Source organism: Nomascus leucogenys, chromosome 9 (assembly GCF_006542625.1).
Source record: "Nomascus leucogenys isolate Asia chromosome 9, Asia_NLE_v1, whole genome shotgun sequence".
In the NCBI taxonomy this organism is placed as follows: domain Eukaryota; kingdom Metazoa; phylum Chordata; class Mammalia; order Primates; family Hylobatidae; genus Nomascus; species Nomascus leucogenys.
Window position 1 is genome coordinate 109,451,818 of NC_044389.1, and position 17,508 is coordinate 109,469,325.

General features: G+C 42.4%; 1 protein-coding gene across 1 annotated transcript in view; it reads left to right on the forward strand.

The window, feature by feature from the left end:
• Positions 1–512: 512 nt before the first annotated feature.
• The window catches only part of GDI2 (GDP dissociation inhibitor 2), a 49,862-nt gene continuing 32,866 nt past the window's right edge, over positions 513–17,508 (forward strand). The window contains exons 1-2 of the mRNA XM_003257603.4: positions 513–849; positions 13,701–13,808. Of these exons, the coding sequence (XP_003257651.1) occupies positions 805–849; positions 13,701–13,808 (153 nt within the window). The 5' untranslated portion in view covers positions 513–804. The remainder of the gene's footprint in view (positions 850–13,700; positions 13,809–17,508) is intronic.

Consider the following 17,508-nt stretch of genomic DNA (forward strand, 5'->3'; position numbering starts at 1 on the left):
TCATCTCTGTTAAGGGTTACTTTTTCCAAAGAAACCGCTTTTTCTCCTACCAATTTCCTAAAGCGCCCACCGGCAACGCACCGAACAGGGAGGGCACACAGCGGGAAACAGGACACGTGTGATTTCCGAACTCTTCCCGGCGGAGCCCCGGCGAGTCCAGCCCCACGGGAGGAACCAAGGCCGCCTCCCCCGAGACGCGGCCCGACCCGCGTTCCTCGCCCACGTGGCCGCCGCACTCGTCCGCTCAAAGCCCAAGGGCGGCGATCGGACTCTGGGACCTTGGACCGAGCGAGCTCCCGCCCCGACGGCGGGAGTCAGAACTGTGGTGGCCAGGAGCAGTCCCCGCCCGCGTTTCCGTGTACCTCCACCCCGGCCCGCGAGGCGCCTCCCGGACCACCGTGGCAGAGGCCACAACGGGAACCGGAAGCCAAAATAGCGACGCCCCGCCCTTTTCCTCTTGCAAGAGGCGGGGAAGAAAAAAAGTTGTGCGAGCGACGGGGACGTAACCAATTAGAGTGCCGGGAGCGCCTGATTGGCGGCCCTCCCGGCGTCTGCAGGCCCCGCCCTGGCTGAGGAGGCTCAGTCTCCGCCCTCCCCTCACCACCCCCTCCTCTTCTCTCCCCGCCCCGTTCTTCTCTTCCCGTCTGAGGTGGCGGCCGGTCTCGCCTTGTCGCCAGCTCCATTTTCCTCTCCTTTCTCTTCCCCTTTCCTTCGCGCCCGAGAGCGCCTCCCAGCCTCGTAGGGTGGTCACGGAGCCCCTGCGCCTTTTCCTTGCTCGGGTCCTGCGTCCGCGCCTGCCCCGCCATGAATGAGGAGTACGACGTGATCGTGCTGGGCACCGGCCTGACGGTGGGCTCTGGGGCTGAGGGCCGGGGCTGAGCAGCCGGGGCGGGCGCACCCCCGGCTCCTGCATGGCCCGCGGGTCGCAGCTCTTCGGGGGTCTCGTTCTGCCGTCACCCGTAGTTTTCGGGACGGGAGTCGTGGCTGGGGGCACGGGCGGGTTCGGGGGCGCCCCGCGTCCCGGGGCGAGCGGTCGGCTCCCAGTGTGAGGGGCAGGCGGGGAAATGGAGATGCGGGCCGCAAGGCTCAGGGCGGGGTAACGGCCGAGCCCGGCCTCTGCGCTTGCCCCCAGCGGAAACGGAGGGGAGGGAGAAGGCGGCCCGGGCCGAGGCTCCCGCTCCCCGCTTTGGGCGGGAGGGGAGGGAGAAGGCGGCCCGGGCCGAGGCTCCTGCTACCCGCTTTGGGCCGGTGACCTCTCCCGGTTGGAAACCAGCACCCGAGGCGGAGGGGACGGTGCAGGCCTCGCGGTTGCATTTCCTATTGCGCCTCGGCCGCTGCCCCGGGTCAGTCTGGCTGCCAAATTCCAGCACAGGGTTTCCTGACAAGTCTTGGATAATCACTGCTTCGGAACTGCTAGGGCTTGATTAACTTACATTTTGGGAGAAAACGCAGAAATAAGTCTTTCAATCCTTTCTCCCTCCTGCTAATAAGAAGTATTATTGAATCTTTTTAGCCACTCTCCCTTCTCACTTACTGAGTATCTGTAGAATTGGAATTGAGTTTTTTCAAAACTTGTCTATCAAATGCTTTCGCACCTGACCTTCGCCGCCTTTTCCTTTTGTTTGGTGGGTTCCCTGCCTCCTTTGTCTCTTCTGGACTGTTTTCCCCTAAGAATTGGATTGGTGATGGTTTGTTAAAGGCCAAGTTCTCTGTACTCCGAAGCTTTCTTCAGGGAGTTGGAAGATAATAACAACATGAAGAATGCATTGTAATATATGAATGCAAGGTGTACATAATACCATGGTATATTGATTTTCCTGGTTATCTGTTCCTAAGGGAACTTTAGGTAATCTGTAGATAATGCAGGCAGGTTCTGTAGTTTGTACTTTTTCTGTTCTTTTTTTTTTTAAAAAAATGAAGACTGTTCATCTTGGAAAAGAATTCGCTTTGGAGAAAACCATTTTAACTATCAATTTTTGGGGAAATTTGAAATTCTAACTTTGGGCTGCTTGATCATAATTAAGATGAATACTGATGTAATTCTTGTGTATCCTGTGTACTCTGACTTCAAATTCCTGAGTCATTTAATGTAGACTTCCACTTCAAATTTTTTGAAATTTATTATAATCTCTCAGGATCAAACTAATTTTTTTTTTTTTTTTACAGGTAACATCCCAAAATAACACTTTTAGATGTCTCTAGGCAAGAGAAAACCTTCGAACTTTTATTTGGCTAATTTTTAAGGAAAGGTTTGTGAAGAATTAGAATTGGTGTTTTTCTGGTCTGTCATTTTTCTGTTTATAGTTATATGCAATCATTCTGAATACTTCGTTATGTTTGACCAATCCAGGAGTAATCCTGTGTCTGCCTTTGAAAAGCTGGAAGACTGTTGGATGCCTAAATGAATAGGCCCTGCCCACTGCAGGTTTTGTGTTGTTTTTTTTTAAGTGCCTAATTGGGATTCCAAGCTGAGCTTAGTAGTTTGTGGTGGATTTTGCCCGTTGGAATGGGTAGTGTTGCTGCCAGCGTGTTTTAAGAGCCAGTTAGTTCCACCGTTTTTCCATGGTTGTTGGCTGGTCTTTCAGATTTGCTCACAGTTGAGGTCAGTTGAGCATGGACGAGTGAGTGCAAATCCACCATCATGCAGGCTTCCACAAGCCTCGTTCACATCACTTTGTATCAAAGATGGTGAAACAGTCTTTTTATATAACAAGTTAAGATAATGCACTTTGTTCAAATTTTCATTTCGATTGTGAACTCCTTGATGAATGGTAGATGCATACTTAACTAGAAATCAGACCCGTTTCTGCTGTCATTTTGTAGCTGTGATAACTTTAATCTCTGTGAGCCTTCCTAAGTTTGCTGAGATGTTCTTTGATAATTATATCAATTCAGGACAATCACATTATTACCATCATTGATAGGAGTAGTGATGACAGGATGATTTTGATAATGAGAAATCATATATCCTTATTTTTAGTGTTACCAGGAATTAGATGATTAAAAATTAGAAGAAGAGAAAACCAAAGTTAGCACTCAGAATTAACTTTTGAATGTCTGGAGTTAATTAATTTTCTTAAAATTTACTTTATACTTAGTGCCCGAGACTTAAGAACCTAAAAAAGGGCAAGTACTTTCAGTGCTAAGAACTTGTTACTTTTAAAGAAGTGTAAGGAAGTGCTGGAGTTGCTGTGTTGCTTAATGCTGCCATTGTTTGTATCAGTTGTTAAGTCCAAGCTCATAATCACAAATATTGATAGTAATTTTAATCAAGAAGATACAAAACGATTTGGTATAAAGGAATAAAATCTTCATTCTGTGTGTAAAAGAAATGGAGTATTCCACACAATTGAATTTTCTAAGGAATTAAGGGTTATCTCTAAAGAGCACAGCTTTTGGATATTGCCTTTCTAAATGCTGTCACAACTTCTTTAACAAACTAAGAAACATAATATACTCGATAACTAAGATTTCACATAGTGAAGTTTAATTATTGTGTTATGCTGCAACATGGGGAAGCCATGAAGACCCCGCCAGCTTTGTAGGAACTTTTGCCCCCTTTACTCTCAGACTGCTCTGCTTTTTGAGCTCTTCAGTTTACTTTTCAAATTTTTTCCCTCTATCTTACTTTACTGTTAGGCTGGCAACGTTTACTTTTCTCTGCTTTCAGCATGTGTAGGCAGCCTCTCACCACATAATTTGCACATAGTTCACTATGGACTTGGAAATAAATTCACGAGTCTTGTTAGACATAGTAGATTAAAAAAATAAGAGTAACTAGTTCCACAGCTATTTGTGCTTCCCAGAGGTTTTTTTCTTCTCATTTTTTGTTTTATTCTACACAGTAAGGATTTATGAATAGAAATATATACTTTAGTGATGTATACCAGATGATTCTCAGCATCATATGTTTAAAAACTTGCTTTACATCCCAGATACTTTTCCTCATTTCTCTTTATCAAAATTTTGTGATTTCAGATTCAGGTTTTATACTTGATTTTAAAATTCTGAACTGTAATTCAGATTGCCTCTTGGATTTGCTTAATCTTTGATTTGCTCTTTGAGAGTTCTTGCTTATAGCTGTGTTAGAGTTCTGTAGACAAAGGACTTTCTGTTCACTACAGTAGTGGGCATAGGATCAATATTTGCAAATGCTGTTACACTTGGGAGCTGTGTTGTGGGCAGTTTAAACCAGCATTAAGCATCCTGGCCAAAAGAAAATACAAGTGAAATTAGACATATTTTAGCATGTAGAGATGACAATAGTGTGACATTGGGTTTTAAAGACCACTGGTAGATGTTCACATGTGTGATACACTGCAATTACCCCTGTCTTCCCTCCCATAGTACCTGATTGGAGACTCTTACTGGAGTAATAGTTTCAGTTTCAGTTATTTAAACCCAGTGACTATTGTGATCAGTTATGGGCAGTAAAAAGGTAAACACAGAACCTGTCTGTAAGTAGCTTGTTCTCGTGTTGGGGAGTAACTAATAAGAATTAGTATGAGAAAGCATTAAGTCCCCTAAGAGGTGCACTTATATGAGTTCAGACAGGGAATCAGGAAAACCTTCGTAAAGAAGGAGATATTTAGCTGGGTTTAAAAAAATATTGGCAAGCTTTGAATGGAGAAATGATTTTTTAGGCAGAGAGCAGTCAGCATAAGTCAATGCTAAGTCAAGGATGTATGTAGGGAATGGGGAGTGGTTTGTTTTGCTTGAAACGGATGGTTTGGAGAGATATTCTAGGCTAAGAAATGTGAAAATCATCTTCAAGGCAGTGAGAGAGGACTTTGAGCAGGAGAGTGATATAATTAGCCACATTTCAAGAGAAGGTATCTTTCGACAGTTGTTTTTTTTTTTTTTGAGATGGAGTCTCACTCTGTTGCCCAGGCTGGAGTGCAGTGATGTGATCTCGGCTCACCGCAACCTCTGCTTCCCAGGTTCAAGCAGTTCTCCTGTCTCAGCCTCCCGAGTAGCTGGGATTACAGGTGCCTGCCACCATGCCCAGCTAATATTTGTATTTTTAGTAGAGTCGGGGTTTCACCATATTGGTCAGGCTGGTCTTGAACTCCTGACCTCAGGTGATCCACCCGCCTAGGCGTCCCAAAGTGCTGGGATTATAGGCATGAGCCACTGCGCCTGACTGACAGTTTTTAATGAGATGCACTGGAGGGGCAGAGTCATTTAAAGAAACATTCTTCATAAAACAGCCATTTTTAGTATGTTGTTGCTGTAAGATATATGCCATTGAAATGAACTGATTTAAAATTTTTCTGGTTAATATATTTTCTCATATTTCTAGGTAAGTAGTTTTGAAAAGGCACTTTAATATTATTTGTACTCCTGATCACATTTGTGTGTGTGTATGTATGTATTTGTAGTTTTTTTTTTTTTCGTAACAACAATACTTTTTATTTTTGAGACAGAGCTCTCTGTTACCCAGGCTGGAGTGCAGTGGTTCAATCTCGGCTCACTGCAACCTCTGCCTCCCCGGTTCAAGTAATTCTCCTGCCTCAGCCTCCCAAGTGGTTGGGATTACAGGTGCTCACCACCACACCTGGCCAGTTTTTTTTGTATTTTTAGTAGAGATGGGGGTTTCACCATGTTGGCCAGGCTGGTTTCGAACTCCTGATCTCAGGTGATCTGCCTGCCTCAGCCTCCCAAAGTGCTGGAATTACAGGTGAGACCCACTGCACCCAGCCCATAACAGAACTTTAAAATGCAGTAGGATTTGATAGGGTGTAGAGGATTTTTTTTTTTTTTTTTTTTTTTTTTTTTTGAGACGGAGTCTTTCTCCCAGGCCAGAGTGCAGTGGCGCGATCTCAGCTCACTGCAAGCTCCGCCTCCCGGGTTCACGCCATTCTCCTGCCTCAGCCTCCTGAGTAGCTGGGACTACAGGCGCCCACCACCGCGCCCAGCTAATTTTTTGTATTTTTGGCAGAGACGGGGTTTCACCGTGTTAGCCAGGATGGTCGCGATCTCCTGACCTCGTGATCCGCCCGCCTCGGCCTCCCAAAGTGCTGGGATTACAGGCGTGAGCCACCGCGCCCAGCGATTTTTTGTTGTTTTTGAGACAGGGTCTCAGCCTCTCACCCAGGCTGGAGTGCAGTTGTGTGATCACAGCTCACTGTAGCCTCAACCCTCCAGGCTCAAACGATCCTCCCACTTCAGCTTCCCAAGTTAGCTGGGACTACAGGAGGCATGTAGTTTGGGTATTTTTTGTAGAAATGGGGTTTTGCCATGTTGCCCAGGCTGGTCTCAAACTCCTGGGCTCAAGCAGTCCTCCTGCCTCGTCCTCCCAAAGTGTTAGGATTACAGGCGTGAGCCACCTTGCCCAGCCAGGGTATAGAGTTTAGTTTGTCACTAGGAAGGTATATCAAAATATTAATAAATTTTGGCTCTATTCCCTTCCAAGTCTAAATTGCTCTTTAATTGGGGTTGGGGAGTGGGCATTAATTTTTCAGCATACTATTGTTATTGGCCGTGGAAACGCCATTTAAGTGTAACAGTTCATATATAGAAATTCCATTCAGCCTCTTCAAGTGCTTTGTCTAATATGTTTGGGTGTTGTCCAAATGAATTATTCTGTTTTTGATTATTGCAACCCTGGTGTTATGTGTAGGGTGCTGAAGGAAGAGAACGTCAGTATCGCTGATGGTTCTGTCCCCCAGCCCCGCGTCCACATATCTACACATACTAGCACTTTGGTGCAATTAAACATTAAAAACCATTTTGGCTGGTTACCTCTTTTTATTAGGAGAACATCAAGTGCCAGATGGGTGGCAGATGCTAGTGTCATACAGAACTTGGATTCTGAAGATGGTTTTATAGTCTTAGTGATTTTGCATGTGAATATGTATTCTTACCCTGCTTAGGTCATTTGTAGGTGAGTTTGAAGTTAGAGTGGGTACTCTTACCTGTTACATTTACAACTTGTATGTTGGTGAATATTCATTCACATACAAGTTTCCTGGTTAAAGTTAGCAATATACTCGACGTACATGATGGATGGACCAGCTTTTCTAGTGCGAAAAAGAGAAGCTTAGTTTTTATGGCTTTAATGTGCTTTGCTTGTTAATAGTGTGTATTTACCAGATAGGTTGTAGTAGAATTTAATTTTGAGCTGGTAATTTTGGAAAAATATTAAAATTTTAGGATCATTAATATATACTCTGTGCCCAGATATGACTGATAAATTGTATCAATGAATTAATGACTTCACCCATGTTTTAAAACAAAGTTTATTATGTTTGTGCTATTATATATTCTTTTAGCAGTGTGGAGGCAGTCTTTTATAATAGTTGGGTATAGAGGAACCAGTGGGCCTGCAGATTTTTTATTAGCTTTAGTTAGCTCTTGTCATATTTGCTCCAAGTGGTGCCTTTGAAGGTAGTTGCTGTCAGCTCTTTGGACTCGGCCACATCTTTAAATTACTGGGCCCTTTATTTTAGGCCTCAGTGCTTGCTTTACGGCCATAGTCCAGTGGGTCATGCTTAGTGTGAAAGGTTATATATAGAAGCTGTGCAACACTCTTAATTTGCTTGCTGAGATTTTGCTTTCAAAAGTTGAACCCTGCAGTCTACTTTTGTCAGCTGGGAATGTAACTGTTCTTCCTCTGCTGTGTCATAACTTATTTTTAAGATAGTAAATATTTTATTTTCATATGTGGAACTGTATGTTGGTGCTGCTTTAGGTTGTTTTCTTCCCCCACCCCCCAAAAGTAAATTGTTTTAGTCAGTATTAGGGTTGATTTTTGTAGTTGTAAAATACCTTCATTTCCTTTTATGAAGACATAATGAAGAAAGTGAAAAGGCAGGCCACAGAATGGAAGAAGATAATTGCAGTACATGTAACTAATAAAGGATTTATATATAGTATATAAAGTACTTTTATAAAGCAGTGAGAAAAAGCCCATTTAAAAAATGGGGAAAAATTTTGAATAGGCACTTATCAAAAGTGCCTTATCACTTAGCTTGATCATCAGTAAACAGTTTTTTTTTTTCAAATTTTCTTTTGTAGAGATGGGAGTCTCACTGTGTTACCTGGGCTGGTGTTGAACTCTTGGGCTCAAGCGATTCTCCCACCTTGGCTTCCCAAAGGGCTGGGATTATAGGCATGAGCCACTATGCCGGGTCCCTGATCATTAATCAACTATTTAAAAAGTGTTCAACCTTATTTGTCCTCAGGAAATTCAAATTAAATCACTTCTTAACTAGAATGGCTAAAATTAAAAAGGCAAGAGTATAAGTGGTCAAGGATTTGAAACAGTGGGGACTTTCACTGTGGACAAAAGTGTAAATTGGTACAACCATTTTTGGAAAGCTGTTTGGTAATATCTGTTAAAGTTGAATGTATTCATACTCTTCTTGATATATAACAGAAAGGCACACTTAGAAGACACATATGAGAATGTTCATAGAGCATTATTTGTAATAGTGAAAAACTGGAAATTATCCAAATATCCACCAAGAGTAAAATGGAGAAGTAAATTGTGGTATATTCATTCAGTGGAATCATCTACAGCTGTGTTACCCAAAGTGTGATGCATAGATCAGCTGCATCTGCAACACCTGAGAATTTACCAGAAATGCAGAAGTTTAGGCCCCAACCCAGATATTACACAGAATCAGAATCTACAGTTTAACAGGATCTCCAGGTTATTCTTAATGTATAATAAAATTTGCAAACACAGCTTTAGTAGTTCTTGAAATTGGTCCTGGACCAGCATTATCAGTATCACCTCATCAGCATCAGTGGTGGCTGACACCTGTAATCTCAGCACTTTGGGAGGACAAGGCAGGAGGATTGCTTGAGCAAACCTTGCTTTGCAAGGCCAAGGCTGGGCAACATAGTGTTGCTACAAAAAATTAAAAAATTAGGCAGGTGTGGTGGCACATGTCTGTAGTCCCAGCTTCTCAGGAGGCTGAGGTTAGAGGATCTCTTGAGCCTGGAGGTTGAGGCTGTGGTGAGCCATGATCACACCACTGTACTCCAGGCTGGGCAACGGAGTGAGACCCTGTCTGCTCCCCCCCCAACCTTTTTTTTTTTTTTAAAGAGCAAATTCTCAGATCCAACCTCAGACCTACTAACTCAGAAGCTCTGTAGATGGGGCCTAGCAGTCTTTTTTCAAGCCCTCCAGGTGATGTGGATACAACCTGAAGTTTGGAAATCTGGGTAGAATTTACATTTCTAACAAGTTGGCAGGTGATGCCAAGTCAGGAACCACACTGAGATGCCCTGCTTGCAGGGTTAGCTATACACTCTGAAAAGTTCCAGATAGTAGCCAGGCACCATGGCTCAACGCCTGTAATCACAGCACTTTGGGAGGCCGACATGGGTGGATCATGAGGTCAGGAGTTCGAGACCAGCCTGCCCAAGATGGTGAAACCCCATCTGTACTAAAAATACAAAAATTAGCTGGGCGTGGTGGCACACACCTGTAGTCCCAGCTGCTTGGGAGGCTGAGGCAGGAGAATCGCTAGAACCCAGGAGGCAGAGGTTGCAGTGAGCTGAGATCGTGCCATTGCACTCCAGCCTGGGCGACAAGAGAGAAACTCTGTCTTTAAAAAAAAAAAAAAAAAAAAAAAAGAAAAGCTCCAGATGGTAACTATTTTAGGTTATGTAGACTTTCTCTCACAGCTGCCCAACTCTGCTGTGGTACTAGGAAAACAGCCATAAACAGTATGTACACGAACAGATATGGGTATTTACCAATAAAACTTCACAGAAATAGCCTTCAGGCTGGATTTGTCTCATCTCTGGGGACCTTGCTCTATAGCAATGAGAATAAATAGACCACGCACAAAACATGAAAGAATCTTGAAACATGTCAAATAATGTCAGATGCAGAAAGTTAGTACATATGATGACATTTTTAGAGTTCAGAAGCGGGCAGAACAAATCTTTGCTATTAGAAATTATGAGAGTGCTGGGGGATAGTGGTGGTTATGATTGGAATAGGGCATGAGGGCCTTTTGGAGTGCTCAGAATGTTTTGTTTCTTGAGTTAAAGAAAGAATGATTCAGGCCGGGCGTAGTGGCTCATGCCTGTAATCCCAGCACTTTGGGAGGCCAAGGTGGGCAGATCAGTTGAGGCCAGGAGTTCAAGACCAACCTGGCCAACATGGTGAAACCCCATCTCTACTAAAATTACAAACGTTAGCCAGGCGTGGTGGTGCATGCCTGTAATCCCAGCTACTCAGGAGGCTGAGGCAGGAGAATCGCTTGAACCTGGGAGGCAAAGGTTGCAGTGAGCTGAGATCATGCCACTGCACTCCAGTCTGGGCGACAGGGTGAGACTCCTATCTCAATAAAATAAAAAAAAAAAAGATTCACACTCCTATAGTAAAATTTGAACCTCATGGTAAGTAATTTAAGACATTTAAAAAAATACTAAATGAATAGATACATTATAGAAGAAAACTTGAAATTTGTGTGAATTTTAAAAATACGGGTTTCAAAGTCAAATAGACTTGTAGAGAATAGGATTGTTCTTTGACATCTAGGGTCATTTGGATAAATTTGAGAAATATTAAAGATTCATAAAGATACATGGAATTTCCTTTGTCTCTAAGAAATAAAGCACTGATCACCAAAACCCTTTTTGAGTGATAATATGCCCATTCCTGTGTTTCTTCACATTAATTGTATTACTTTTTTCCCTCTTCTTAATTTGGTTTGTCTTAGTGTATTCATGCTTGCTTTATCTTTTTCCTGAGAGTGGTCATTTATACTTTTCGGTTGATTGTCTATTTATTGGTGGTTGTCCTATATGCTTTGCTTAGGGCTCTAGTTTTCAAACTTTTTAGTCTCAGGATCTGTTCACATTCTAAAAAATTCAGGACCTTGAAGAGCTTTTGTTTATAAAGGTCGTACTATTGATATTTATCATATTAGAAATGGAGGAATAAATAATTCACTTGACAAATAATAAACCCATTACATGTTAACATGTATAACAATTTTAGCTGTAAATGTACTTTTTTTTGTTATTGAGATAGGATCTCACTTTGTCACCCAGGCTGAAGTGCAGCGGCCTCATCATGGCTCACTGCACCTTTGCGCTCCTGGGTTCAAGTAATCCTCCCACCTCTCAGCCTCTTGAGTAGCAGGGACTAAGGTGCTCACCACCACATCCAGCTAATTTTTGGATTTTTTGCAGAGAGAGGGTTTTGCCCTGTTGCCCAGACTGGTCTCTAACTCCTGGGCTTAAGCCATCTTAAGCCTGAGTATATTTTCTAAAACAAAATTGTGAGAAGACTATCACTATTTCACGTTTTCTGCAAATCCTTTAATGGCTGGCTTAATAAAACTGAATTCACATACATGCTTCTGTGTTCAGTTCTGTTGCGATATATTGTCTAGGCTGAAGTATATGAAAACAGGTCTCACACAGACATGTAGTTGGAAAAGGGAGGAGTAATTAAATAGCCTTTCAGGTTATTGTAGATATTCTTTGGTTTATACGAAAGCACAAGTGGTAGTTTTTAAGAGATTGCATTATGAAATCTGAAGCCACATTAATGAATGTTTTATGTTCTGATATATTAACACCCGTTGATCTAGCTTGCACTTTAAATTCCTCTTTTTTCCTCTTGTGTGATTTTGTAATTTCATTCACCCATTATTTGGAAAGCAAGGTTTACTCTGAGTAAAGCAGGTCTTCTCAATGTTGACACATTTCATTTTACATTATCAAAAAATCACATTTGTTAGTATTGTCACTGATAATGTCAGAAAAGTTCTTCATGTATTGGGGAACCTGATGTGTGCCCATGGTGGTAGTTGTAAGTTTTCCATTATTCTTTTTTTTTTTTTTTTTTTTTTTTTGAGATGGAGTCTTGCTCTGTTGCCAGGCTGGAGTGCAGTGGTGCGATCTCGGCTCACTGCAGCCTCCACCTCCGTGGTTCAAGCGATTCTCCTGCCTCAGCCTCCCGAGTAGCTGGGATTACAGGCATGCGCCACCATGCCCAGCTAAGTTTTGTATTTTTAGTAGAGATGGGGTTTCACCATGTTGGCCAGGATGGTCTCAATCTCCTGACCTCGTGATCCGCCTGCCTCGGCCTCTCAAAGTGCTGGGATTACAGGCATGAGCAGCCGCGCCTGGCCAAATTTTCCATAATTCTAATTTTCATTTAAAATTTGACTTTTTGTTATTGGCAACATGTGTCAGTTATTTTTCTTTGTGTTCTTCTTTGAGAAAATGTCAAATACCTAAATCTGAATAATCATAGTTTGTTGGTCAGTTCTTTCAAATAAAAATGATTATTCATAAAAAAAGTGGCTAGTTCAGCTTACAGATCAGTGGCACAGGTTTTCCCTGAGCCGAAGTGCTGTCTGTATTCTTCCCATTTTGTCACACACAATGTTTAAAAGATGACTGTTGAAGGGTATATGTTTAATAAAGTTAATTTTTTTTGCTACTCAGTCTTGATCTATCACCCAGGCTTGAGTGCAGTGGCGTGGTCTCAGCTCACAGCAACCTCCGCCTCCTGGGTTCAAGCAATTCTGCCTCAGCCTCCTGAATTGCTGGAATTACAGGCATGCACCACCATGCCCTGCTAATTTTTGTGTATTTAGTAGAGACAGGGTTTCACCATGTTGCCCAGGCTGGTCTGAAACTCCTGGGCTCAAGTGATACACCCGCCTTGGCCTCCCAAAGTGCTGGGATTGCAGGTGTGAGCCACCATGCCTGGCCAATAAAGTTACTTCTTAATGCTTTTATCAAGGACATCCTTTTTTTTTTTTTTTCTTGAGATGGAGTTTAGCTCTTGTTGCCCAGGCTGGAGTGCAGTGGTGTGATTTTGGCTCACCACAACCTCTGCCTCCCAGGTTCAAGTGATTCACTTGCCTCGGCCTCTTGAATAGCTAGGATTACAGGCATGTGCCACCATGCCCGGCTAATTTTGTATTTTTACTAGAGATAAGATTTCTCCATGTTGGTCAGGCTGGTCTTGTTCACCTGCCCTGGCCTCCCAAAGTGCTGGGATTACAGGCATGAGCCACTGTGCCCACCCTATCAAGGACATCCTTAAATGAATGCCTGGCGATGAAGAATGTAATGATGACTAGTATAGTTTAGAGCCCTGTCTTAATTTGTTTTATCCACCATTGATTTTACCTCATCAGTGGAAATGTCAACACTGTTTAAAAAGGTGACTAGGCCGGGCATGATGGCTTACGCCTGTAATCCCAGCGCTTTGGGAGGCTGAGGCGGGAGGATCACCTGAGGTCAGGAGTTCAAGACCAGCCTGGCCAACATGGTGAAACCCTTTCTCTGCTAAAAACACAAAAAATTAGCCGGGCGTGGTGGCGGGCACCTGTAATCCCACCTACTCAAGAGGCTGAGGCAGGAGAACTGCTTGAACCCTGGAGGCGGAGGTTGCAGTGAGCCGAGATTGCGCCATTGCACTCCTGCCTGGGCAACAAGAGTGAAACGCTATCTCAAAAAAAAAAAAAAAAAAAAAAAGGTGACTAATGTCTTAGTGTTATTATGAAACAGTTTTAATCTTGGGATGCATAGGGGCCCACAGACCACACCTGGACCCCTGGTTTCTTAAGAGTTTTCTTCACAAATTATGTCATGTTGCATGAATATAAGTGTAATTACTAAGAGAATGTGTTATGAAGGGCTTAAAAAAAGAGATCTGTTTTAAATATGCTGTAGAACTTTCTTTTCAAGATACTATGCTTTTTCTATAGGAATGTATCCTGTCAGGTATAATGTCAGTGAATGGCAAGAAAGTTCTTCATATGGATCGAAACCCTTACTATGGAGGAGAGAGTGCATCTATAACACCACTGGAAGATGTAAGTGTTAGTCAAATTTCATACGCCTTTCACACTCTGTATTTCACTTGTGAATCTCTACCTTATTCCTTAGAGATGGTTTTAATTTTGTTTTATTAAATAGAATATCTGGAGCATTGTTTTTCAGGAGCTTCTGGTTTGAAGCTCATAGAAATTTACATTTTGACTTTTGTTGCTATGTGGAGCAGTTATCTCTTAGTGTTAATAGAGTATAGTCTAGGAAGGGGAGGGTAGAGGGTCGCCTGATGTGCCAGCGCAAGTCCAGTGCTTTCCTCATAGTTTTATTTATTCTCTTAGTCCCTCAAAGATTTTTTTTTTTTAATCTCCATTTAACATAGTCTCTGTGGGGTTAAAATCTGAGATGGGTTGTAAACCCAGATTACATAACTACAAAGCTTAGTTCCTTTTGCTATACTGTCCTGTTTCCTACTTTTTTTGAACATGGACACATAGCATTTCCATAGTGTGTTTTAATATATTGATTTGTTTGTTTTTCTGCGTGAGGTTTGTTGAACACCTACATATATGGATATGACCTGTACTGTGTTTTATGGGAGATAGATATCATCAATGACTTTTATTTAATCAGTGACTTATTAGACAATACTTACTAAAAAGGATTTTTTTCTATATTCAGTAATACCAAAAAGTTTAAAGAATAATGCGATGTATAAAAAAATCTTCCATTGGAGTTCAGCAGTTAAAGTTTGCTGTATTTTTTTCATGTCTCTTTTCTTGTTACTGGTTTTGATCCATTGAAAGTGATAAGACATCATGAGGCTTGAGCAAAATATTTCAGCATTCATCTGCTAAGAATAATATTCTCCTGCATAAGCATAATACCATTATATCATATCCAGAACCATATTCAATTTTCCCAGTGATCCCAGTAATCTCTTATGTAGCTGTTTAGTAGTCTTTTGTATTTGGTATAATTTTCTCTTTATTCTCTTATTTATTTATTTATTTTTTTGGAGACAGAATCTCACTCTGCCACCCAGGCTGGAGTGCAGTGGCACAGTCTCGGTTCCCTATGGCTTCCACCTTCTGGGTTCAGGTGATTCTCCTGCCTCAGCCTCCCAAGTAGCTGGGATTAAAGGCATGCACCACCATGCCTGGCTAATTTTTGTATTTTTAGTAGAGACAGGGTTCCACCGTGATGGCCAGGCTGGTCTCGAACCCCTGACCTCATGTGATCTGTCTGCCTTGGCCTCCCAAACTGCTGGGATTACAGGCATGAGCCACCACGCCCGAGCGCTTTATTCTTTGTTGTTGTTTGTTTTTAAGAGACAGGGTTTTGCCCTGTTGCCCAGGCTGAAGTGCAGCAGTGTGATTGTAGCTTGCTGTAGCCTTGAACTCCTGGGCTCAAGCGATCCTCCTCTATCAGCCTCCTAAGTAGCGGGGCTAAAGATGCATACCACCTGCCTGGCTTATTTTATTTTTTGTAGAGATGGGGTCTCTCTGTGTTGCCCAGGCTGGCCTCAAACTCCTGGCATCAAGTGATCCTCCCACCTTGGCCTCCCAAAGTGTTGGGATTGTAGGTGAGAGCCACCATGCCTGGGCACCTCTTTATTTTCTTAATCTACAAATCTCCTCCAATTTTTTTCTTTTCTTAATTTTGTTTTATTTTATTTTTATTTTATTTTTCGAGATAGTCTTGCTCTGTTGTCCAAGCTGGAGTGTAGTGGTGCAGTCTCGGCTCACTGCAACCTCCACCTCTTGGGTTCAAGTGATTTTCATGCCTCAGCCTGCTGAGTAGCTGGGATTACAGGCGTGGACCAACACGCCTGGCTAATTTTTTGTATTTTAAGTAGAGATGGGGGTTTCTTCTTGTTGGCCATGCTGGTCTCGAACTCCTCAAGTGATCTGCCTGCCTTGGCCTTCCAAAGTGCTGTGATTACAGGTGTGAGCCTCTGTGCCTGGCCTAGTATATTTCTTAGCTGATCTTCAATACAGTGAGTAAGATTTCTTTTCTTTTTTTTCTCCCCAGATGTATTCAGGGAGTCATGGTTTTTTTCTTTTTTTTTTTTTTTTTGAGATGGAGTCTTTCTCTGTCACCCAGGCTGCAGTGCAGTGGCATGATCTTAGCTCACTGCAACCTCCACCTCCTAGGCTCAAACGATTCTCGTGCCTCAGCCTCCCGAGTAGGTGGAACTACAGGTGTACACCATCACATCTGGCTAATTTTTTGTATTTCTGGTAGAGGTGGGGGTTTCACCATGTTGATCAGGCTGGTCTCGAACTCCTGCTCTCAGGTGATCTGCCTGCCTTGGCCTCACAAAGTGCTGGGAATTACAGGCATGAGCCACTGCGGCCAGCCAGAATTTTTATTGAATAAATACCTACTAATTTTGCTTATTCTGTTCTACCTTAGCAGTAGGATTCATGAGCTCGAGTAACTGTTCTCTAACTTTATAAGCTTTTTGAAATCTGAGCTTCGTTTCAATTCATGTGAATTATAAATTAATCGAGTATTCTTACCACAAAACATTGTAAAAGAACAAAAGGACATTTTTGGAGGTGATGGATATGATTGGTATCTTGTGGTGATGTTATGGGTGTACCCTGTGTCTAGACTCACCAAAACGTATGCAGGAAGTAGGCAGTTTTTTATGTATCAGTTATACCTCAGTAAAGCTCAAAAATTATAAATGAACTGGAACTAATTTTAATTGTCTTTTCTGATTAGGAAGAATCTAAGGTTTATTTTGAATTCCTTACATAATACAAAAGCAAAATTAAGCCTTTGATAGCTTTTTATCTGGGAGAGAATGAATTTGAATGATTGCTATTTGTCAGTGGCACCCTAGTTCTGCATATACAGTCCGTATAGGGAACTCTACAGTGTCATTGACAAATCATCTTGTTTTATTTATTTGTTTCTTGAGATGGAGTCTTGCTTTGTCACTCAGGCTGGAGTACAGTGGTGCCATCCCAGCTCACTGCAACCTCCACCTCCCAGATTCATGTGATTCTCCTGCCTCAGCCTCTTGAGTAGCTGGGATTACAGGCACACACCACACCCAGCTAATTTTTTTTTTTTTTTTTTGAGATGGAGTCTCGCTCTATCGCTAGGCTGGAGTGCAGTGGCGCTATCTCGGCTCACTGCAACCTCTGCCTTTCATGTTGAAACTATTCTCCTGTCTCAGCCTCCCGAGTAGCTGGGATTACAGGCGCCTTCCACCATACCTGGCTAATTTTTGTATTTTCAGTAGAGATGGGGTTTCACCATCTTGGCCTGGCTGGTCTTGTACTCCTGACCTCCTGATCCACCCGTCTTGGCCTCCCAAAGTGCTTGGGATTACAGGCATGAGCCACCATGCTTGGCCAATTTTTGTATTTTTAGTAGAGACGGGGTTTCACTATGTTGGTCAGGCTGGTCTCAAACTCCTGACCTCAAGGGATCCACCCGCCTCATGGATCACAAAGTGCTGGGATTACAGGCATGAGCCATTGTGTCTGGCCTTGTTTTATATTCTTTCTTTTCTGCTAGTGAAAAACCTTACTTCTGCCATATTTGTTAATTTTAACATTTATGAGTTTAGTGATTAATTTACGTATATATTGGACCTTGCTAAAAATTTTATCTGATAAAAGATGAAATACCCTTGTACTTTACTAGCGTGGTGGTGTTTAGTTATACTAAAAGCACTTAATAAAAAATATGTACATATTGTAATAAAAAATTAAATTTTGTTAA